This window comes from Sus scrofa, chromosome 15 (genome assembly GCF_000003025.6).
Source record: "Sus scrofa isolate TJ Tabasco breed Duroc chromosome 15, Sscrofa11.1, whole genome shotgun sequence".
NCBI lineage: Eukaryota > Metazoa > Chordata > Mammalia > Artiodactyla > Suidae > Sus > Sus scrofa.
The window spans coordinates 111,340,317-111,363,242 of record NC_010457.5 but is presented as its reverse complement, the minus strand read 5'-3'; the positions used below and the strand labels follow the sequence as shown (position 1 = coordinate 111,363,242).

At 44.6% G+C, this 22,926-nt stretch overlaps 1 protein-coding gene across 5 annotated transcripts; it reads left to right on the top strand.

The window, feature by feature from the left end:
- On the top strand, positions 913–22,090 carry IDH1 (isocitrate dehydrogenase (NADP(+)) 1, cytosolic). Of its 5 annotated transcripts, none has more exons than XM_005672137.3 (11): positions 922–1,090; positions 2,120–2,185; positions 2,382–2,464; positions 5,000–5,137; positions 7,617–7,908; positions 11,154–11,259; positions 13,936–14,113; positions 14,985–15,136; positions 17,329–17,469; positions 18,675–18,837; positions 21,156–22,089. In XM_005672137.3, the coding sequence occupies exons 4-11, from the start codon at positions 5,016–5,018 to the stop codon at positions 21,244–21,246; spliced, it is 1,245 nt and encodes a 414-aa protein (XP_005672194.1). In that variant the 5' UTR covers positions 922–1,090; positions 2,120–2,185; positions 2,382–2,464; positions 5,000–5,015; the 3' UTR covers positions 21,247–22,089. The 5 variants fall into 5 exon arrangements, with proteins under 5 accessions (XP_005672193.1, XP_005672194.1, XP_020930567.1 ...); XM_013984433.2 differs by lacking the exon at positions 922–1,090 and adding an exon at positions 1,747–1,992 and having other exon boundaries at positions 21,156–22,088; XM_005672136.3 differs by lacking the exon at positions 2,382–2,464 and having other exon boundaries at positions 913–1,090; positions 21,156–22,088.

Sequence of the window (22,926 nt, the reverse complement as noted above, 5' to 3'; positions counted from 1 at the left end):
GAATCCTGGGCCAAGCGCGTGATTATCCTACAAATCACAGTCTAAAACACCCCCCCCCCCGCCTTCAATGTTTTCAAGGATAAGGAATACATAAAAAAAACAAAGGACAGATTTTTTTTTTTTTTTCTTTTGGCCTCACCCGGGGCAGGTGGAAGTTCCCGGGCCAGGGGTCGAACCCGGGCCACAGCAGTGACTACGCTGGATCTTTAACCCGCTAGGAAGCTCCAGATTTTTTTTTAAATCCACTGTTTTCTAAGGCTTCTCATCTTTAGTTGAGCTTCACTGGAACTCAGATAACAATCTCACTATCTTTTAATGCAAAAGACGACCGCGTTTATTTATAGTACGCAGCAGTAACTGAAATTGTAAATACAGAAGCTCCAAAGAACTTGTCGCAGGCGGTCGCGGAAATACAAGCCGACGGCAGTGCATCTGCTCGTGCCGTTCAATCTTTTGTATTCTAGCTTCCCCTAAAGCGACCCCCGCTCGCCCAGGGCTCGCTTCCGGCAGTCCCAGACTCGGTCCAGCCTATGGCACATCCGGCGAGCGGCGGGAAGGGGACGTGTCCGGACCGCTTTGTCCCCTGTTTGCCTTTATCGCAGGCCTGCAGGCTGCGGAGCCCTACGTTCTTACAAAGACCGGGACGCTCCTTTGGGGTGTAGGACTCAGAATACCAGCCGCGGCGCGCCCTGCTCCCTAGCCTGCAGGTGGCATTGTCCTCCTTCCGCAGTAGGGAAGCAGGGGCCAAATACCGCAGCACCACTGCCCTTTCCCCCACTGCGAGCGTAGGGAAGCCTCCCCCACCCACTTCGCCCAAGGTTCCGGAACCCGCCCCTGATCCCAGGCCCCGCCTATCTCAGGAGGTCGGCGTTCGGCGATTGGTGGCGTGGCAGGGGCGGGTCTCCGGGAGGTGGACTGAGGGGGCCGGACCGGGACAAAAGCCGGGAAGAGGCAAAAGCCCTGCCTCCTCAGACCCGTTCTGTTTCTGCGTTGGCTGTTAAGAAGCCGAAACAGCTGGGGCCCAGCTGGGGTTAAGCCAGTGAGTGGCTGTGGCCGTTCCGGGTCATCGCCAGGGTACATTCCCCTGCAGGTAACCGCAAGTTTTTCGAGGTCGAGGTCGGGGGACGGGACGAGGGGTCGGGGGGCGGCCCCTGGCTTTCGCCGGGAGGCTCTGAGTCTGTCAATGGCTGGAGTGGTTTAAAAAAATAAATTAAAAAAAGGAAGCTCAGATCTTGCGTATGGTGGGGGAAACTTAGGCAGTCCTGGTTGCAAGACAGCTGGTGAGGAATCCAAGTATTGGGCATGGGAAAAGAAAATAGGAAGGAAGAAGGTGCTGGATGCCTGGACGTGCAAAAGGCCAGCTCCTGGGCGTGGGAGCGTGACACTGGGCGGCTGGAGGTGGCATGCAGTGACAATTGGAGGGCCAGGTCTGCAAGAGAAAGGAAAACCGGGCTGGGGGAGGATGCAGGGATGCGTGGAAGACGAACTCTTGGGTTCAGGGGGAAGAAAACGTGCGGCCTCGAACGCTGGAGGACTTGGGCGTGTGCCTCGAACTCGAGCTGGCTGGCTGCGTCCGTTTGGGTTGCTTGAAGAAGGGAGGCGAGGGGCGTTCCCTAGGCCACCTGGTGGTGGGCGGGAGCGCAGTTGTGGGTGGAGACCGCGCCGCCGCCGGCTTCTCCAGGTCAGGGCCAGACGACCCCCAGCTCGCTCTCTGCACCCGAGATTTATAGGTCCCGGCACCTTCCGGAGCGGGCGTGAAGACCTGGAAGGAGGAACCGAACCAGCTTCAGTTGCAGCCCTCTTGCACAACGCCCACAAGGACGCATGCACGCCGGGAACCTGCTGGTTACGGCGTCCCCTTAGGACATCCAAACTGCAAGGCTAGCTAACCCAACAGCGAACCCAGGACGCACCCCTCAGTGTGTGCCGGCAGAGCTATCTCCTTTATCTGGAAGCTGCCTGCGGACCTAAAACTGCCCTTTGCCCCTCTGGGTACACTCAGCACTGTACTTTTAAACCAGATAAACCGGGCTGCTCAGGCCAGTATAAAAAGCAACTAAATTCTCCTGACACGACTATTTTGTAAATTACCTTTCTCTTCCCTTTTGTTTTGTTTTAGGAGATAAACTGCACTCAGCTGAGTGTGCAAGATTGGGAAGAATTGGGGTGATAAGAAGTTGTAAAGGTAAGACAGCACTTTCTCCCCTTCATGTCGGCAGTACTGCGTTTCATCGCTCTTGGAAGTCCTGGAGGTGGTCGGAGGCACTGCAAAGGGCCTGAAGCAGGGATCGTTCCAACAATAAATTGCAAATGCTTCCTTGTTTCTTTCAGTCTAGAGGCTTCTCTGCAAGACAGTGATTTTTTTTTTTTTTTTTACCCAGAAATTAATGTAGTTCGTTAACTCAGCCGACAAAACAAAACAGTGGCTAAAAGTTTGGGATCGATGACAATAAAGTCAAAGAGGGTGAGCGGCTCTTTTTTTCTTAAACTGCTCTGTATTAGTCCAGGGTTTATTTTCTAGCATTGCACAAGTATGTCAGGAGATTGGAATCCAGCTGCATTCAGAATAAGTGAACTAGCCTGTTGGCAAAGGCCTTCCTTCTGAAGTCAAGGTTTGGATGGAGACAGAAAATCTGAGGGTCTAGGGTAGAAAGTCAATTCAGTGGAGTCTATAGCCCACTCCATGGGATTCAAATCTGGAAGAAGTAAAATAGTGTTCTACATTATAGTAAGTGAGAGTTTATAATAAGGCTTTGTTTTTGTTTTTGTTTTTTGTTTTTTGTTTTTAGTTGAAAGATGGTAAAAATGTAATGGATAAGTCATTGAAGGAAACCTGCAAGTTTTGATTATGCATTATGAAGTATAGAAAGATTACTGCAGAAAGTGTTTGCTTCAAGTAAAAAATATCACTCAGGATTAAAATTTCATGCATGATATATGACCTTCTATTAACTGTATTTGCCATGAAAGAAAATTAACCAAGTTATAACTCTTGCATAAAACTGTGTGGGAATATGGCCTTGGAAATGTATCAAAACTAAGATAAGTTGCTGCCTTTTTGTTTTGTTTTGTTTTGTTTAGCTGTGACAGTGGGATCAGCACAACCAAATCATATACTTTAAGATGCACTTGAAATTATAAACAAGTAACTGATGCATTCACACCAGTTTTGTTCACTTTTCTAAATTCCAGATGGTCTACTAATCATTATGTTTTAAAATTTTCTTTTTTCTGGAGTTCCCGTCGTGGCTCAGTGGTTAACGAGTCCAACTAGGAACCATGAGGTTGCAGGTTCAATCTCTGGCCTTGCTCAGTGGGTTAAGGATCCGGCGTTGCTGTGAGTTGTGGTGTAGGCTGCAGACGTGGCTTGGATCCGGTGTTCCTGTGGCTCTGGCGTAGGCTGGCAGCTACAGCTCCGATTAGACCCCTAGTCTGGGAACCTCCTGTATGCCGAGGGATCGGCTTTAGAAAAGGCAAAAGATAAAAAATAAAATAAATAAATAAGTAAAAATTTTCTTTTTTCTTTCTTTCTTTCTTTTTTTTTTTTTTTTTTTTTGGTCTTTTTAGAGCTGCACCTGCGGCATATGGAGATTCCCAGACTAGGGGTTGCATCAGAGCTGGAACTGCTGGCCTATGCCACAGCAACGCCAGATCTGAGCTCTGTCTGCAACCCCAGATCCTTAACCCACTGAGCAAGGCCAGGGATCGAACCCATGTCCTCATGCATACTAGTCAGGTTCGTTGTCACTGAGCCACAATGGGAACTCCCATCTGTCATTTTTAAAAAGACTTGGGAGTTCTCTGATAGCCTAGTAGATTGAGGCTCCGGCGTTCTCACCGCTCTGGCTCTAGTTGCTGCTGTGTGATGTAGGTTCAGTCCCTGGCCCAGGAATTCCCACATACTGCCTGTGTGGAAAAAAAGGAAAAAAAAAAAAACCAAAAAAAAAAAAAAAAAGAGAGAGAGAGAGAGAGAACCTGAAATAAACATTGCAACTCTCATTTAAAAAAAAATAAAATAAAAAGACAATTATGAGTCGCTAGAATTTGTTGAATCTCCTCAAGGATAGTTGTTTTAACCAAGACAGATGTGAACGTTCCTGGGCCAGGGATTGAACCTGCACCATGGCAGCATCTCAAGCCGTTAACAGTGACAACGCTGGATCCTTTATCCACTGAGCCACCAGGGAACTACCCAAAAAAGCCTCTTAGGAAAGAGGAAATAGAGCACACATCCTTCTGCTCATCTTGAGGGCCCAGTAAAATGAGGAGTTGGATATAGTGTTCAAATAAACACGAGAGTGAGGAAATAATCTCATTTTATAAGGTAAACCAACAGTCAAGAAGAATATTTACATCATTAAGGGTGTGTTACAGGCCCAGGCTCCCCCACACACTGGCCTGGTGGCTTTGGGAAAGCTCCTTTTCTTTTAGCAAGTAAAATGGGGGTGGGTAGAATGGAAAAATAATTTCCATCTTATAGGGTTATTGTGAGTGCTGACTCAGAAACCACATAAGCATGTAACATAATGCTTTACACAGAGAACCTGTTCAATTCTAATGGTTAATGTAATTATTATTAGGCTTTTTATGCAATCGTGCTATTATGAATTTTGTTCTTTTCTTTTCTTTCTTTCTTTCTTTTTTTTTTTTTTTTTTTTTTTTGCTTTTTAGGGCCACACTTGCAGCATAGGGAGGTTCCCAGGCTAGGGGTCAAATCGGAGCTACAGCTGCTGGCCTATGCCACAGCCACAGCAATGCAGGATCTGAGCCTCATTTAGACCCATACCACAGCTCATGGCAACGCCAGATCCTTAACCCACTGAGCGAGACCAGGGATCGAACCCGCAACCCCATGGTTCCTAGTTGGATTTCGTTTCTGCTGCACCACCCTGGGAACTCCCATGAATTCTTCTTTTAGTAGTCCCCAATTTGTCTTTTGTTTTTACACAGTAATGAAACAAATGATGAGATATGTGTCCTGTCTTTTTTCTTCTTCAAGGTTTATCAAAGCTAAAATGTCTCAAAAAATCCAGGGTGGTTCTGTGGTAGAGATGCAAGGAGATGAAATGACTCGAATCATTTGGGAGTTGATTAAAGAGAAACTCATTTTTCCCTATGTGGAATTGGACCTGCACAGGTAAATGGATCACTCTTTTAAGCAGCAAACTTAGGAAGCACAGTCCTTGTGATTTCAGGGTATAATAGCTTTTTTACATCGACAGAGCTGTATCTTGTGAATAAAGCTTGTGGTGCAGAAAGCAAACCTGAGAGCAGCAACAAAGTAAGTATTTGCAGGGCACCACGCAAGGGAGCTGGGGACAAGTCTCAGAACAACTCCAATGTGGTCTTTGAGTTGGGGGTGTTTTTGTTATTTTTTTTTTTTAATTTTTAAAAATTTCTTTTTATTGAAGTATAGTTGATTTACAATGTTGTGCCAATTTCTGCTGTGAACCAATCATGCATATATATACATTCCCTTTCTTATATTATCTTCCATCATGGTCTGTCCCAAGAGACTGAATATAGGTCCCTGTGCTATACAGTAGGGGGTGTTTTTAAAGGGGACGAATCAAGAAGCTGGGATTAATCATCATCTTGTAAAATTTCTGTAATGTTTTTCCTTTTCCTTTTTTTCTTTTCTTTGGTGGCACATGGAATTCCTGGGCCAGGGATCAAATCCAAGCCACAGTTGCACCAATGCTGGATCCTTTAACACACTTGGCCGGGCCAGGGATCAAACCTGTGCCCTGGTGCTGCAGAGATGCCACTGATCCCATTGCCACAGCAGGAACTCCTTTGTGTTATTTTTCAATCATAGTTTGCAGGGGTAAGGATGTCTCTGGTTTACTCTGGTCAGTTGGTCTGTGGCTCCAGGACCTGTTAACTCATCTTACCCTGGAGAAATCTGAGCTTGTAGTCAATGATAATGTTGGTAGCAGCAATTTTAGCTCTTAACACTATTATCTACAGTAGAAATTTTAGTCATCTGATTCTGGTCGATTAGTGTTCAGTTAACACAGGATTGAGGTCAAAGGGACAAGCAAAGGAATAGAGTTTTGGACAGAGAGATAAATACTTTTTTTTTTTTTTTTTGCTTTTTAAGGCTGCACCCATGGCCTGTGGAATATGAAAGTTCCCAGGCTAGGGGTCATATTGGAGCTACAGCTGCCGTCCTACACCACAGCCACAGCAACACGGGATCTGATCCTCATCTTTGACCTACATCACAGCTCACAGAAACGCCAGATCCTTGATCCACTGAGCAAGGCCAGGGCTGAGACTGATGTGGTAAAGTGGTGAACACATTTCATTCATTATACTGGCAACTGTCTAAGTGTGTTTGCCCTGACCCAGAATTATTCCTCAGCCTGTGCCCTGAAGGGCCTGTTATTTGCTTGGGTGTAGACATTTCCATCACAAGTCGAGATATCTAAGTAAACAAAAACACAAGAACTGAAAGAGAAATCTAGAAGCCTAATGGTTTAGCAAGTTTTGAAAGCTGAAAAAAATTTTTTTAAACTTTTAAAGCCTTGGAGAGCAAAGTAAACTCTTACATTACTATTTCATTTTTCTGGCTTTGGACAACCTATTACATACTTTAAATAAAGTTTATAGTCTTTTTCTGTGCTCTCTGGACAACCAGCCTTCTTTCCTGCTCTCAATAACCTGCAATCTGGGTGTGGGTTGTATTAAGCAATAATTCTCTGGGGTATATAAAACTATTGCTAGACTGCATTACTTATCCAATAAACTGCAGGCTTGTTTCCAGAAGAAAGAGACTTTCTCATGATTTAAGGAATGGTTCATCATAAGACTAACTAGCATTAATAAGCCAGTCTTTAGCTTTTTATTTTTTATTTATTTATTTATTTTTGTCTTTTTCTGGCCACACCAGCGGCATATGGAAGTTCCCAGGCTAGGGGTCCAATCAGAGCAGCAGCTGTCAGTCTATGCCACAGCCACAGCAATGCCAGATCCAAGCCGTGTCTGCAACCGACACCCCAGTTCACAGCAACTCCGGATCCTTAACCCACTGAGCAAAGCCAGGGATCGAACCCACAACCTTATGGATACTAGTTGTGTTCGTTAACCACTGAGCCCCGCCCGACGGGAACTTCCCAGTCTTTAGCATTTTAGCACTGACTTTTTCATCTGTAATTCCCACCACTTTGGTGCCAAAATACAAAGAATCCTTTAAGCCCTCTGATCCCTTTTTAGAACAATCTTGCATTTTTATGCTATTGTATGGAAGGAAGTCTGCAGAAAGATCGGTGGTTACATTCTAAAGATGCTGTTACTGCCTCTGGTAAAGAGAGGGCAGAGTGCAGTGGTTTCTTTTTACTTTCCTCGTAGGCAGCTTCCCACAATACAGGGAGGAGTGGCCGACCCAGCAGTCCAGCCTTTCTTAGTGCTTTTTTCAATTGGCAGCAGCCATCTGTGTTGAAGGTACACCGATGCTAAAACTTGGCCAGTTTAGGTGTTATGGAGCCTTTGCTTTCCACCAGACAGGCCCTGTGTGCCATCGTCTTGCTAAGAAGGGTGCACGGTGATAGAATGGGAGCACCCTCCATTACCTGTCAGTTTGGAAAGGTACACTTACAATTTTTCCCTTCCAGCTATGACTTAGGCATAGAGAATCGTGATGCCACCAATGACCAGGTCACCAAGGATGCCGCAGAAGCTATAAAGAAATACAACGTTGGTGTCAAGTGTGCCACCATCACCCCCGATGAGAAGAGAGTGGAGGAGTTCAAGTTGAAACAAATGTGGAAATCACCAAATGGCACCATCCGAAATATCCTGGGTGGCACTGTCTTTAGGGAAGCTATTATCTGCAAAAATATTCCTCGGCTTGTGAGCGGTTGGGTAAAACCCATCATCATAGGTCGTCATGCTTACGGGGATCAAGTAAGTCATGTTGGCATAACTTGATTTGCCGTGGCCTTTGGCTGTCCCGCAGTTCTGATTTATATGTGTTTTATTCTTATCTTTTAGTGTCTACTCTCATTAAGAAAGGTGCAAAATGAGAAATAGATATTTAGATAGAAGTAAATACAGATAAAATTACAAACAGATACCTGTTTCAACACAAATGATTTTTTTCAGGCATGTTTTTTTCTTTATCTTTTTATTGTTTTTTATTAGGTTAAACCACATGATACAGAGTTTTTTATAGCTAATTTTCTGTGGTTCAACTAAAACAGTGGTTTTCAACCTTGGCTGTATAGTAGGATTTTTTTTTACAGGTTTTTTGGTAATTTGTTTTGCTTTTTTTTTTTTTTCAACTGCATCCACAACATTCAAAAATTCCAAAGCCAGGGATTGAACCCATGCCATAGCCTCAACACCAGATCCTTAACCCACTGAACCACCAAGGAACTCTTGTCTTGCTTTTTAAAATTAAAAAAAAAATTTTTTTTTTCTTTTTTGGCTGTCGCATTGCATATAGAGTTCCTAGGCCAGAGAGCAGATCTGAGTCCTCATTGCAACCTATGCCACAGCTGTAGCAAAACAGGACCCACTGTGCTAGGCTGGGGATGGAACCTGAATCCTAGAGCTCCAGAGATGCTGCTGATCCCCTTGCACCACAGTGGGAACTCCTTGCTTTTTTTTAAAAAAAAAAACAGTGTTTGTTTTAATTCCATTGCCTAAATCCCACCCTGTACCAAGTAAATCTGAATTCCTTGAGGCTCAGACCTTTTGAAACTCCCCAAGTGATTTACATGTGCAGACAGGATTGAGAAGTACCAAAGATGATATTAAAAGTGATCACTTCTTGCATAAAAGGAAAAGCTCAGTGGTTGAAAGCTGTCTCTTTAAAATATTCCTTTTCTGCTTAGAAGAGAAAGAGATAGTTTCTGTACTTCTGTACAAGAAGGCTCGTTGCCAAATTAAAATTAAAATTCTGCATTGAAATTGAAGTTTCAGACTTTCTTAGAAAACAGCTTATTTCTTAAAAGAGCCTAAAAACAAGAGTCCTTGACGCAGACACCCAGAGGCTTTGACGTAGCTGTCCTTGAACACAGTGTGGCCAGGGCAGACTGCCCTCGTTCAGGGGGCAGGGTCACTGGGTCAGTCCTTGAGGTGTAGTTTGCTTTATTCTACCCTGTGGCTCGGACTAGCCCTTCATCCTGGCCAGTCCCTTCACAGGTGCCTCTCAGAGGCGCAGGAGAGGGAATGTAAGTAGGTGTGCTACAAGCTCCAAGCTCTTAGGAGTTCAGTGGTGTCCTTTTTGTCCTTTTCCTTCTTTATGGTGGTGGCATCAGTCACTTTGAAGAATGGTCATTCCAGGTATTAAAGTCCAGATTGAAAATCACAAATCTCTGGTTGATTCACTGATTGTTTCAATATACACAAACCTCTAAAAAGCATTTAATGGTGCCTGAGTTTCTTCCTTTTGAGAAGTGGAAAGAATTACCACCCACAGTGAAGGGCTTTGTATGTCAGAAGTGTCCCATAGAGAATATTTAATCTGTGTTGTTACCTGACAGCTCTTTTTACCAGCTCTCCTTAATGTTACTCTACATGAACAAATGAGTTCCTGTTTGGCTTAGTGGGTTAAGAACCCAACATAGTGTCTGGGAGGATGCAGGTTCAATCCCTGGCCTCGCTCAGTGGGTTAAGGCTCGATTCTGCTGTGGCTGTGGCATAGGCCTCAATTGCAGCTCTGATTCAACCCCTAGCCTGGGAATTTTTTAGCAGGTGCAGCACTAAAAAGAAAAAAGGAGAAAAAAAAATAAAACAAATAGGTTTGGTTAGCATCTATCTGCTGGTACTTGACTCCAAAAGTATTCTAACCGAAGCCATTGAAGAAGGTACAAGACAACAAACATTGACATACGGCTAGGGTGGCCTGGGTCCATTTTTCCATGCCTGTGACAGGTACCTGTCCTCAAAGAGCCCTTTCCTAAGGGTCATCAGCCTGTCGCAGTTGCTTCTAGAATAATTATTTCACATGGCCAAGTCCTGGATGGGCATTAGTAGCAATAATAACCATAAGGGAACTGAGCCCTAAAGGTCCAAGGACCAGATCCCGAGTCTTTTGACTCTAGATGCATTATTTCTGCTACATCACAGTTCTTTCCTTGTATGATTGACATAAGAATGCAATGAGGGTAGTTCCCATCATGGCACAGCAGAAACGAATCCGACTAGGAACCATGAGGTTGTCGTTCAATCCCTGGCCTTGCTCAGTGGGTTAAGGATGCAGTGTTGCCATGACCTGTGGTATAGGTCACAGATGTGGCTTGGATCTGGCATTGCTGTGGCTGCGGTGTAGGCTGGCAGCTGTAGCTCCTATTAGACCCCTAGCCTGGGAACCTCCATATGCCGTGGGTGTGGCCCTAAAAAGCAAAAAAAAAAAAAAGAATGGAATGAGGCATTGAGAGATGCACATTAGTTGCTTAGAGTATCTGTCACATAGTGAGGACCAGGCATTGGCGCTCCCATCAGCAGCAGCAGCAGCTAATGTGCTATCATCCCCCACAGGAAGACTTCCTTGACCTCCAGGTTATGGTTGTTTCCATTTCTCTTCGTCCATCTTTTTTTTTTTTTTTTTGGTCTTTTTACCTTTTCTAGGGCTGCTCCCGCGGCATATGGAGGTTCCCAGGCTAGGGGTCTAATCAGCTGTAGCGGCCAGCCTATACCAGAGCCACGCAGGATCCAAGCCACGTCTGCAACCTACACCACAGCTCACGGCAACGCTGGATCCTTAACCCACTGAGCAAGGGCAGGGATCGAGCCCACAACCTCATGGTTCCTAGTCAGATTGAGCCATGATGGGAACTCCATATTCCTCCATATTCTGACAGCATTTGTAATCTGTCCTTCCTTTTGATATTTGAAAGCTCTTAATATTCCTTCTTACTTTTGAGTGTCTTAGGTTGTACACTTCATGAGGGGAAATACTTGATGTTATTCTCTCTCATCCCCCTCTCTGTGCTCCGAAAATTGCTCCGAATGTGGTAGGCAGCCAATCAATACTGATTTCTAATGTGTCCTACCAGTGACGAGCTTTGGGAACTCACTAGACCTCTTTATCTCCATTTCTAAAGTAGAAGAAGGTTGGGCTACATGGCACTTTTGTGTAGGTGTCTTCTAGCTCTAATTGTTAGGACAGTTTTTTCCTTATATCTTTGTTTTCCCCTCCGCAGTACAGGGCAACCGATTTTGTAGTTCCTGGACCTGGAAAAGTAGAGATATCCTACACGCCAAGGGATGGATCCCCCAAAATGACATATATGGTACATGACTTCACAGGTATGTTTAAGTCCACCATGGGCTACAGCTTTCATGTTATTTGTTTGCTTTGGCCACTCCCACAGCATGTGGAAGTTCTCCAGCCAGGGATTGAACCCATGCCACAGCAGTGACCCAAGCTGCTGAAGTGACAATGCCAGGTCCTTAACCTGATGTACCACAAGGAAGCTCCCATCTTTCATTTTTTTCAAACAGAGCGTTTAGACTTAGACGTTATTACTGTTTTTTTAAAGTTAGTTTCATGGTTGCCTAAAAAAAAGAACGTGAATTTACATTTCCACAGGACTCAAAATCTAACATTAAAAAAAAAATCATTGGCTTACTGTGGCATTGATAAATACACAAAAGGAATTAGCCACTCAATTGGGAATGCATATAGATAATTGGAAATGCAAGTAGATAATTATGCATCTCTCTGAAAACATGGAAGGAAGGTTGGCAGGAATCTATTGTGCTTAAATTATGCAAATTAAATGTTAATAGCCCCAAATTGGAGTTCTCCTGTGGCAGTAGGTAAATGATCAGGCTTGTCTCTATGGAGGTGCAGGTTCAATCCCCAGCCCCACACAGTGTAAAGGATCCAGTGTTGCTGCAGCTGTGGTCGTAGGTTGCAGCTCCAGCTCGGATCTGATCCTTGGCTCCTGCATATGCTGCAGGAGCTGCTGAAAAAGAAAAATAGCCCCAAATCACCTGTCATGTAATCCTGCCCTTTGGCTTCAGTAGGCTTTATATTTGAAAATGGCTTCATGGGGAGTTCCCGTTGTGGCACAGCAAAAATGAATCTGATTAGTAACCATGAGGTTGCAGGTTCAATCCCTGGCCTTGTTCAGTGGGTTGAGGATCCGGCGTTGGTGTGGCTGTGGTGTAGGCTGGCAGCTGTAGCTCTGATTCTCCTCCTGGTCTGAGAACCTCCATATGCCACAAGTGCAGCCCTAAAAAGCAAAGAAAAGAAAAAGAAAATGGTGCATTATATATTTGCTGACTTTTTCTTCTTGTCCTTTGGAGTATTTATTCTGAGAAAGCAGAATGTCTACTTTTTGCCTTTTCCTTCCCCCCATCCTGCTGCTTCTAAGGTCCATTACGGTAAATCCCACCCAACAGTTGAAAGAAGAGAGGACCCTCTTTGCTGTTAAAGTTATTAGGAGCAGTCGCACAAACAAAACCTCAAACTTACCTAGTTTTTGTTTTCCTTGCCTCCTCTAAATCATAGCATTTTGTTTTATTTATTTATTTATGTTATCATACTAAGTGAAATTAGACAGTGAAAGACAAATATCATATGATATTACTTATATGTGGAATCTTAAAAAAGGGTACAAACTTATTTGCAGAAGAGAAATAGACTCCCAGACTTTGAAAAACCCACGGTTACCAAAGTGGACAAGTGGGGAGGGGTGGACTAGGGGTTTGGGATTGGCATATGCACACTGAGATATATAGAACCATTGGCTGTCGGGGACCTGCTGTATAGCACAGAGAATTCTACCCAATATTCTGTGATCCTCTATGGGAGAAGAATCTGAAATAGAATGGATGTGCGTATATGTATAAATGAATCACTTCATTGTACAGCAGAAATTATCACAACCTTGTAAACTGACCATACTTCAATAAAACTTGTAAAAAAAAAAAAATTCTTTTTTTTGGCCATGCACGTAGCATGTGGAAGTTCCCAGGCCAGGGATCGAACAGCAGTGACATCTAATCTCCAACCGCTGGGTCACCAGAGAACTCCTAAATCATGTCATTGATGGACTCTTGTTCTGCCAGTTTCACCACCTTTCACATCCTGAACCCAAGCTAGCCCTGGGCAGTGGCACAGATTTAAGTTCTAGCTTTTAGTAATAACAAAGTTCAAACAGTAAGAGTTGTGAAACCCCAGTGATTACACGTAGCCTAATTATTTCTGCCAATGACCGTATAAAGTTTCAGTATCCTCCAGGAAGTTACAAGAATTTTCATTCAGTATTTGAAATGCACATTTTTCTCAGTGAGGAGGGATTGAGTGCACATTCATGTTTGAAATGTGTACAGTATGAAAAGAGTTTTAAAATTATTTACCCCTTCTTGAGTGTATGTCTGGTTCATATCAGTAGGTTTGTTTGTTTTGTGTGTGGGTTTTTTTTTTTTTTTTCTTTTTAAGGCAACACCCGCAGCATATGGAAGTTCTCAGGCTAGGGGTCAAATCAAAGCTACAGCTGCGAGCCTACACCACAGCCACAGCAACGCGGGATCTGAGCCGCATCTGCGACCTACACCACAGCTCATAGCATCACCAGATCCTTACCCCACTGAGCGAGGCCAGGGATCAAACCTGTATCTTCAGGTATCCTAGTCAGGTTTTTTAACTGCTGAGCCACGAAGGGAACTCCTGGTTCATATCAGTAGTTTTTGGTATTTCAGTATCTTCGGGATCCTAATGACCGTATTTTTCTCATTTATACTGCCCCTTCAAAACAAGTTAGAATGTCCTTACCGAGAGCTGACTTTCCTGCAATTATGTGTCCCGGGAACTCATAGCATATTCAAATTGGAAGCCTGGCCAGGAGTTTTTGAAGCCTGGACTCAGACATTACAGCTGAGATTTGGGTATTTTGGTGGTGGATGGATTTAGACTGCTTAAAACCATATCCTATTACCTTCCTCTTTTTCTCTCATTGTTTCCCCCCCACACAGACTGTGGTGGTGTTGCCATGGGGATGTACAATCAAGATAAGTCAATTGAAGATTTTGCACACAGTTCTTTCCAGATGGCTCTGTCCAAGGGTTGGCCTCTGTACCTGAGCACCAAAAATACCATCCTGAAGAAATATGATGGACGTTTTAAAGACATCTTTCAGGAGATATATGACAAGTAATTAAATTACAGTGGTTTTTTTCTTTTCTCATAGAAGTTGGCACTTAAGGAATTTGCATCCTTATCTCTTTGATTCTGGGACAAATTGGTTGAATACGATCACTGTCCCATCAAGATAAGGTCAAGACTGAGATTCAACATGAGTGAACTAAAACCCTTGAGTTGCTTTTCGAGGGGGAGGGTCCCACATTTATTTCTTTCATTGCCAGAGTTTAATGATTGAGTAAAAAAGTACCCTGTTAGTGATAGAAAGTTCTGGTTTTTCAAGTGGATGAGTTTCTGAGTTTGAGCTCTTTTCCATTCATTCTGAAGCCCATCGTTAACGATTTTAAACTGCTCGAGTGGAGTCTTTTGAACTTAAGTCTACATTGATGACAACTTTGGGTTCAGCAGAACAAGAACACTTGGTAAATGGCATCTCTCCCTTTTAGGTACAAGTGTTCAGGCCAGTATCTTTTCCGAGGCATTTTAATTCCCCTTTCCACTACCTATCTATACCAAACCTACAAGCTGTCTTGTTTTCTGAATGATATTGAACAATACAGTCGTCTTTCTCCCCCCATTACCTTCTTAAAGTAAGCTTCTTCTCAAGATTCGGATGTATTGAAAACCACCAGTAAAAGTATACTTGGGACTGGTTATCGCCTTAATTTGCACATCTCTGCAAAGTAGGTAAAATTGCCCTTACAGATGGGGAAATTGGAGTTTCCCAACTAGCAAATGAGCAGGACTTGAGCCCTTGTCTGTCAGATTCCTGAATTTGTGTTGCTTTTACTGAAAAATGCTGTTTCCTTTGGAAAGGCTGATAAAGTCCCAATAAAACCGATTTTCTATGCTTGTTATTACTGCTCTCTTTCTTGTTTCTTAGGCAGTACAAATCCCAGTTTGAAGCTCAGAAGATCTGGTATGAGCACCGGCTCATCGATGACATGGTGGCCCAAGCTATGAAATCGGAGGGCGGCTTCATCTGGGCCTGTAAAAACTATGATGGTGACGTGCAGTCGGACTCTGTGGCCCAAGGTAGGGAGCTGGAGCCCGTGGAGGTGGGGCTTGGCCTCCGTAGCCAGAAGAAGGATTCTGTAGCCCTTTGTGAAAGCATCTAGGCCCATCCTCTCAGCTGGGAGGTTAGGAAACTAAGCTCAACCCCAGTAAGAGACTTCTCTCAAGGACACACAGGAAGGACTCCTTGGGTTGACTCCTGCCTGCAGCCTTAACACAGTTTATGTCTCAGCCTTTTTTCCCACTTGGAGTTTTGACTGCCTCCAGCAGGCAGCCCCACTACCTGATCTGAAAACCACTTTCTTTCCTTTCTGATGAGAATGTTAAAAAAACAAGGGGGAGTTCCCGTCATGGCGCAGTGGTTAAGGAATCCGACTAGGAACCATGAGGTTGCGGGTTCAGTCCCTGCCCTTGCTCAGTGGGTTAGCGTTCTGGCTTTGCCGTGAGCAGACGCGGCTTGGATCCCATGTTGCTGTGGCTCTGGCGTAGGCCAGTGGCTATAGCTCCGATTTGACCCCTAGCCTGGGAACCTCCACATGCCGCGGGAGTGGCCCAAAGAAATAGCGAAAAGACAAAAAAACAAAACAAAACAAAAAAAAACAAAAAAACAAGGGGACTTGAGGTGGGGGCAGGGTTGTCTCATAACCCAGAGACCTCCCGCCAAGAGCCCCTTCTTCACTGACGACGGGTACTAATCATGCCCCTTTGCCAGCCTTGACGGCTGTTTTGATACCACTTAAAACACACGTGTTTGCTGCTCAGCTTTAAACACAAGAAATGGACAGAGAAGCCTGGGACTGTTCATAGAAATTCCAGGAGCCAGAGGTAAGAAAAGTTCTCTGGAGTTTCTGCTTCGGAGCAACAGGATCGGCAGCGTCTTGGGAGCGCTGGGACACAAGTTCAGTCCCTGGCCCGGCCTCGTGGGTTAAAGATCCGGGGTTGCTGTAGCCGCAGCTTGGGTCAAGACTGGCTTGGATCTGTTCCCTGGCCTGGATCTGATCCTTGGTCTAGGAACTCCATAAGCTACAGAGCAGCCAAAAATTGGGGGAAAAAAAAAAAAAGCTCTCTCCATTCCCCAATTTCCTCAGCACCACCTTGCCCTTCAGCCTCAGTTACCCGTGGTAACTAGGTACACTGAATCTCTTGAAGAATGTTTGTGTTAACTTAAATTATGTTTGCTTCCCCGCCTTCCTGAAGTACTACTTTTTGTTTCTCTTGTTAATCATCTCCTATCAGTTTGAACATCAGTAGACCAGCCGGTTAAAGATAACTTTTATGTCAGATAAATAAATGAGTTATTCAGCTCTCTTTTACCCTCCGCCAGTTTCTCTAAAGCCTCACAATCATTGTACTGAATGTAGTCGCAGAAGCAGTTTTGCTTTGTGATGATTCTGCGGTGGGAAAAGAAAGGAAAACGGGTCCTCGTGATGACAGTCCTTGGAAAGAGACTCAAATCATTCCATTTGCGTTTCTACAAGTCCTCATGGCAATAAGCAGAGAGTATCTGGAGGGAGCTCAAATGCAGTTGGCAAGTTATGGACATTCAAAGAACGTTCTGAAGTGGACTGTCTAATGGTGCATTGACGAGATACCTAGAACCAGGGCTCTGTGTCCAGGCAGAGCCTGGAGATGCATGTGACCTGCAGGTGGCTAAACAGATTAAAAGCCCTTAAGTTCACTTTTCTCTAGAGGCGTGAATTTCTTTGCGCTTGCACCAGACCTTTCATTTGTCCTCAGTTTTGGCAGTGGTACCAACGAGTGTCTCCTTAACAAACGTGGATAGATCCACCATGGCTATGGTCCTGAACATCTGCAGTCCATAAATGTTTGAGCCAGAGTTCCCGCTATGGCGCAGTGGGTTAATAATCCAACTGCAGTGGCTTCGGTCAGGGCAGAGGTGAGGATTTGATCTCCAGCCCTGAGCAGTGGGTTAAAGGATCTGGTGTTGTGCCAACTGCTGCATAGGTCGCAGCTGTAGCTTAGATTCAGTCCCTGGCCTGGGAACCTGCATATATATGCTGCACAGGTGCAGCCATAAAAATATCAAATGATATTTGTCTTTTTCTGACATAAGTTCACTTAATATGAGAATATCTAGTTGCATCTCATTTTTATTTTGTTCTCTAAGACATGTCAAGGTTTTCTCTCCTCTCTGGGAGACCCATTGCTCTTCATGCAGCCGAACCCAGCATTTCATGTTCTGCCACTTACAGGTTATGGCTCTCTTGGCATGATGACCAGCGTGCTGATTTGTCCAGATGGCAAGACAGTAGAAGCCGAGGCTGCCCATGGGACTGTAACACGTCACTACCGTATGTACCAGAAAGGACAGGAGACGTCCACCAATCCCATTGGTAAGACGGTGTTTGCTGCTCCTTGATTTCCAGCCAGGGAGCAGACGTGTTCCTTTGGCTTCCCAGTGCCTTGTGTATAAACTCATCACCAAACAGCTGGTTCATTCTACTAATAAGAGCTATTTTAATGTGTTTCTTAAAATATACCACAATAGGGAGTTCCCGTCGTGGCGCAGTGGTTAACGAATCCGACTAGGAACTATGGGGTTGCGGGTTCGGTCCCTGCCCTTGCTCAGTGGGTTAACGATCCAGCGTTGCCGTGAGCTGTGGTGTAGGTTGCAGACGCGGCTCGGATCCCGAGTTGCTGTGGCTCTGGCGTAGGCCAGTGGCTACAGCTCCGATTCAACCCCTAGCCTGGGAACCTCCACATGCCGCGGGAGCGGCCCAAGAAATAGCAACAACAACAACAACAAAAAAAGACAAAAAGACAAAAAAAATATATATATATATATATACACCACAATATATGCTTTTCCATCCTGTGGAAGAAGATACGTTACAGAGAAGAACGTAGGAAAATTGGGAAGCATTTGCCTTTTCCTCCGTTGCGGTGAAATGTCCAACGTAACTAAGAACCTAAAGCCACTTTGATAGACCCTTCTAATCAGGCTCTAAGAACAGAACTTCCCAAACAGATTTCAGCCTGGAAAGAGGAAGAAACCAGTGCAGATGAGAGATAGAAGAGACTGTGACCTTTTCCAAGTTAGCAAATACCTTAAGCCCCACATGCTACTGCCGTGAATATGTGTTTTCTTAAGGCTTTGGCAAAATCCAAAACATGTCCTGTATAAAAGCGGAAATTTTGGAGCTCCAGCTGTGGCGCAATATGATCAGCAGTGTTTTGGGAGCACTGGATGCAGGTTCGATCCCTGGCCCAGCACCATGGGTTAAGGATCCAACATTGCCACAGTTACAGCTTAGACCAGTTACAGAACTGATCCCTGGCCTGGGAACTCCACATTTTGGTGGGGCTGCCAAAAATGGGAGAAAAAAATGGAAATTAAAAAAAAAAAATTCTATTTGGTAAAATATTTCCACTTCTCCTAAAACTTGTGGCCCACGTGGAGAGTATCCAATGAAGTCAGTCACCTAAACAACAACAACAAAAACCCTTCTATTTGGGGGAACAAACATTTGGGACTATTTCTAACCAATGAGATTAAAGTGTACTTTTTCTCCCTTCTCCCCCTGCCCCCCACTTTTAGCTTCCATTTTTGCCTGGACCAGAGGCCTAGCCCACAGAGCTAAGCTGGATAGCAATAAAGAGCTCAGCATCTTTGCAAATGCTTTGGAAGAAGTCTGTATTGAGACCATTGAGGCTGGCTTCATGACCAAGGACTTGGCTGCTTGTATTAAAGGTTTACCCAAGTAAGTATAAGGTGCCCTAAGCTCTGTGATCAAATTACCATTTATCCTCACGGGGCTCAAAACATGAAGTGCTTTTGGGAATTACATGAATTGTTCTTTGTCATCTGGTTCGGCGCTCAGTAGACATTATCTGTAAATTGGCAGATAATAAAATAATAAAATAAGGCCCGTGGAACACATGACAGCTATTGAACTTTGCCTCTGTGGCACGAAAGCATGCAGTGGTGATGCAAAGCCAGTGGGTATGGCAGCATTCCAATCAGACCCTGTGTACAGAACCAGGCCACAGCCCGGACTGGGTTCATGGGCCAAGCTACAGTTGGCTCACCCCGATCTAGTTGGTAATCAATTGGGTGACAGGTTTCTACTTAAAATTAGAGAAAAAGAGGACACTCCCCCCCCCACCTGGCTATTTTTCTACTCCTTTATTTTCTTTGCTTTACAGGTAGAAGTAAACAGTGCAGGTGTGAGATGTTCAGGTGATCGTAGTCCCTTCCTTAAGCATCTATAACCATCAGTCAGCTATTCAAGGGCCCATGTATTCCCAGGACTTTTCTGAGAGCATGGTAGCCCAGTGAATCCCAGCTGCATTAACTGCTGATCAGGAACTCCTCCTTCAAGATCAAAGCTGGCTAGTATGGAGTTCCCTTCGTGGCTCAGCGGTTAACAAACCCGACTAGGATCCATGAGGACTCGGGTTCAATCCCTGGCCTTGCTCAGTGGGTTAAGGATCCAGCATTGCCGTGATCTGTGGTGTAGATTGCAGACACAACTCAGATCTGGTGTTGCTGTGGCTGTGGTGTAGGCCAGCAGCTGTAGCTCTGATTTGACCCCTAGCCTGGGAATTTCCATATGCCCCGAGTGGGGCCCTAAAAAGCAAAAAAACAAAAAAAAAACAAAGTTGGCTGCCATGACACTCATTAAGAAACAATGCTAAAATTTAGCACAAATCCCATGTCCCAACCCTGTGGCCTCAGAGACCCGTGAGGGTCAGTATATGGGGATATACCTAATCACTACGTCTTCCTTATCTTAAATTCCCTTAAAGCACACAGGGTTTGAAATGTTCCTGTTACCTTTAAGCCTATTTGAATAGGTACCTATCAGCAGGTTTATGATAGCAGCCCAGCCGTAGCTGCAGCAGTGCCAGATCCTTTCATCCACTGTCCCAGGCCAGGGATCAAACCTGTGTCCTAGTGCTAATCCCATTGTGCCACAGCGGGAACTCCATTGTCTTTTGTTTTTTTTTTAAGAAAGACAAAAGTGGAAACAAGACCACTAAAATTTTTTTGAGAACATGTGACAGCTTGTGGGGGTATGAGTAAAAGCAAGACTGTAATCTGGGTAGGTTCCATTATTTGGGGGTCGGGTAGGGTTTGCGTGTTTTGTTTCGTTTTAGGTTCTGTTATTTTTAAGAATGAGGAATAAAAAGTAAAATGATTTCTGTCTCCCAGGCATTAGTCTGAACTGAAGCTCTGAGGTAGTCTCACCCTCAAAGCTCCATGGCTAGGAATCTCTTGGGGGTGGGGGACAGGGGTGCCCCAGCCCCCACTGCAGACTGCCCTAGCCTGGGTGGGCCCCTTGAATCTTTTTTTTTTTTTTTTTTTTTGGTGTCTTTTAGGGTAGCACTGGCAGCATATGGAGGTTCCCAGGCTAGGGGTCAAATCGGAGCTGCAGCCACTGGCTTATACCACAGCCACAGCAATTCCAGATCCAAGCTGCATCTGTGACCTACACCACAGCTCACAGAAACACCGGATCCTTAACCCACTGAGCGAGGCCAGGGATCGAACCTGCGTCCTCATGGATGCTAATTAGATTCGTTTCCACTGAGCCACAATGGGAACTCCAGCCCCTTGAATCTCAAACACATTCGTCAGCCATAAACTTGTAGCTTGTTAGCATTAATCAGTTTTCTAGAAATAGTTTTTAGGGGTTTTTTTTGTTTGTTTTTTGTGGGTTTTTTTGTCTCTTTAGGGCCACACCCGTGGCATATGGAGGTTCCCAGGCTAGGGGTCGTGTCATATCGGAGCTGTTGCTGCTGGCCTACACCACAGCAATACCAGATCCAAGCCATGTCTGTGACCTACACCACAGCTCATGGCAACGCTGGATCCTTAACCCACTGAGCGAGTCCAGGGATTGAACCTGCAACCTCATGGTTCCTAATTGGATTCATTTCCACCGCGCCATGACAGGAACTCCAGTTTTCTGGAAATAAATAAAACGCTACTTTAAGTGACATGTCTAGGACTTTTCCTCTCTCTGCTGCCAGATCAGAAACAAACTTAATTTCCTTCTTTTTCCTCCTCTTGTAGCGTGCAACGTTCTGACTACTTGAATACATTTGAGTTCATGGACAAACTCGGAGAAAACTTGAAGATAAAACTAGCGCAGGCCAAACTCTGAAGTCGTTCCTCGGCTTAGGAGGAGAAGGGTGTTTTTTTGGTAACTAGGCCACTTGGTTTACATTTTTCTTTAAAACACTCAAGGGTAAAGGCAAAATCAATTTTGTAATTTGTTTAGAAGCCAGAGTTTATCTTTCCTATAAGTTTACAGCCTTTTTCTTATCCATACATGTATGCCACCTTTGTGAATGTGGCAGGGGACTTTTTAAATTTTATTTTCTACGGTCGCCTAGGCATTGCTTTTAGTGTCCATATGCACGCCACTCACTGTCACTTTTTCCTCATCTCCTGATGTTAAATGACCAAAACGAAGAGTGCCTGAGCAGGGTAAACTACAGCCACAGTATTATTCGCTAAAATTGTATAAAGTAGAAATTCATTCCCTTGCCCACTTTCCATGGCCTGTGGCACTGGGTGGTTTTGACGTCACAGATGTTTCGTCACGTGAGGTAGAGCCGTCTGTTAAACTTGCATGAGATTTGGAATGCAGGGCCTGGCTGTAACAAAAACATGTGAAGACACAGTCCTTTTTGTAAGGAGCTCTAACTGAGTATTTCAAAAATACTAAATATTTTTGAGCAAACTGGAGAATCCAGAATAAATACTACCCGGGGTTTGGCCCCTGTTTAGCTCCTCTTCCTGGCCTCATGGACAAAGTATTATGCTCGCCTGAACAGTGTATTTTATCCAAGTGCAATAATACAAGCTGCACCTTTTTTTGACTTCTGCTGGCCTGTTCTGTTTCCTTTCTATAAATGTGATTTATCAGAAGTTGATTGTAAACACTATTCTAGTACTGTTCTTCATCTAGATGATCAATTTTAATTAAAATTAAGCACTAATCATTGGTCTTCTGAGTTTTTATTTGTTGGGTATATTTTAGTTGCTAGGTCCTAGCCATAGGTGTCTGATGTTTAAATGGCTCTGCCATCAGGGAGTTTACTGTGGGGAAAATGAAATAAACAGACAGTAACGTGTGGATTGGAAGGGAAAGAGGAGGACCAGAGAAAGAACCAAAGGAACATCAGGGGACTGAGTCTATGCATATGCTAAGGAGTTTTAGGTCATTAGCACATAAGTAAATAGAGCGCCAACGAAGACTTACAGGAAGGACCGGGATCATAAGTTCATTCAAAAAATAACACTCTGGGCAGCTTTTACAAAGAATGCCTAGTAGTGGAGGGAAGCAGGGAGTGATGGGCACGATTGAGGAAGGAAGATCAGTTACAAGGATATCGTTCTCCAGGTGGGAGAAGATGAAGATCTCAACTGAGACAGTGGTGCCGAGAATGGGGTGAATTTGGAGAAAGGAAAGTTGAATGGGTGGGTGTTGGGGGGGGGCTCCCAGGAGATGTAGGGTTGAGGGGAAGAAACAGGTCAAAGAGATGTCCCAGGTTTCTGACTCTACCCCAGGAGAAAGGCTGATCCGCATCCCAGCCTTCTGTGTATTTTGGGAAAGGAAATTCAGGCTGAAGAGGAGCGTTGATCAAGCAGACACGATCCATACATCGGCGGCCCTCTTGGCCTGCAGTCCAGCAGTCCCTGTGGCTGAGCTGGGGCTCGTCTGTTAGGCCAGCACGTGTTCAGGTTTGGATGGAAGCAGAAAGCATCCCATGAAACAAAATGGTGGCATTGGATTGGCTGAGCTTTAAATATATCTATTTTTAAAATTTTTGTTGGA

Bases quoted from the DNA above. Each gene is read 5' to 3' on its own strand.
- IDH1 (XM_021074908.1), top strand. From the start codon at position 4,902: ATGAATTCTTCTTTTAGTAGTCCCCAATTTGTCTTTTGTTTTTACACA. The intron at 14,114-14,984 runs GTAATTAAATTA...CTTGTTTCTTAG, and splicing joins TTTCAGGAGATATATGACAA to GCAGTACAAATCCCAGTTTG. The intron at 18,838-21,155 runs GTAAGTATAAGG...CTCCTCTTGTAG, and splicing joins TGTATTAAAGGTTTACCCAA to CGTGCAACGTTCTGACTACT.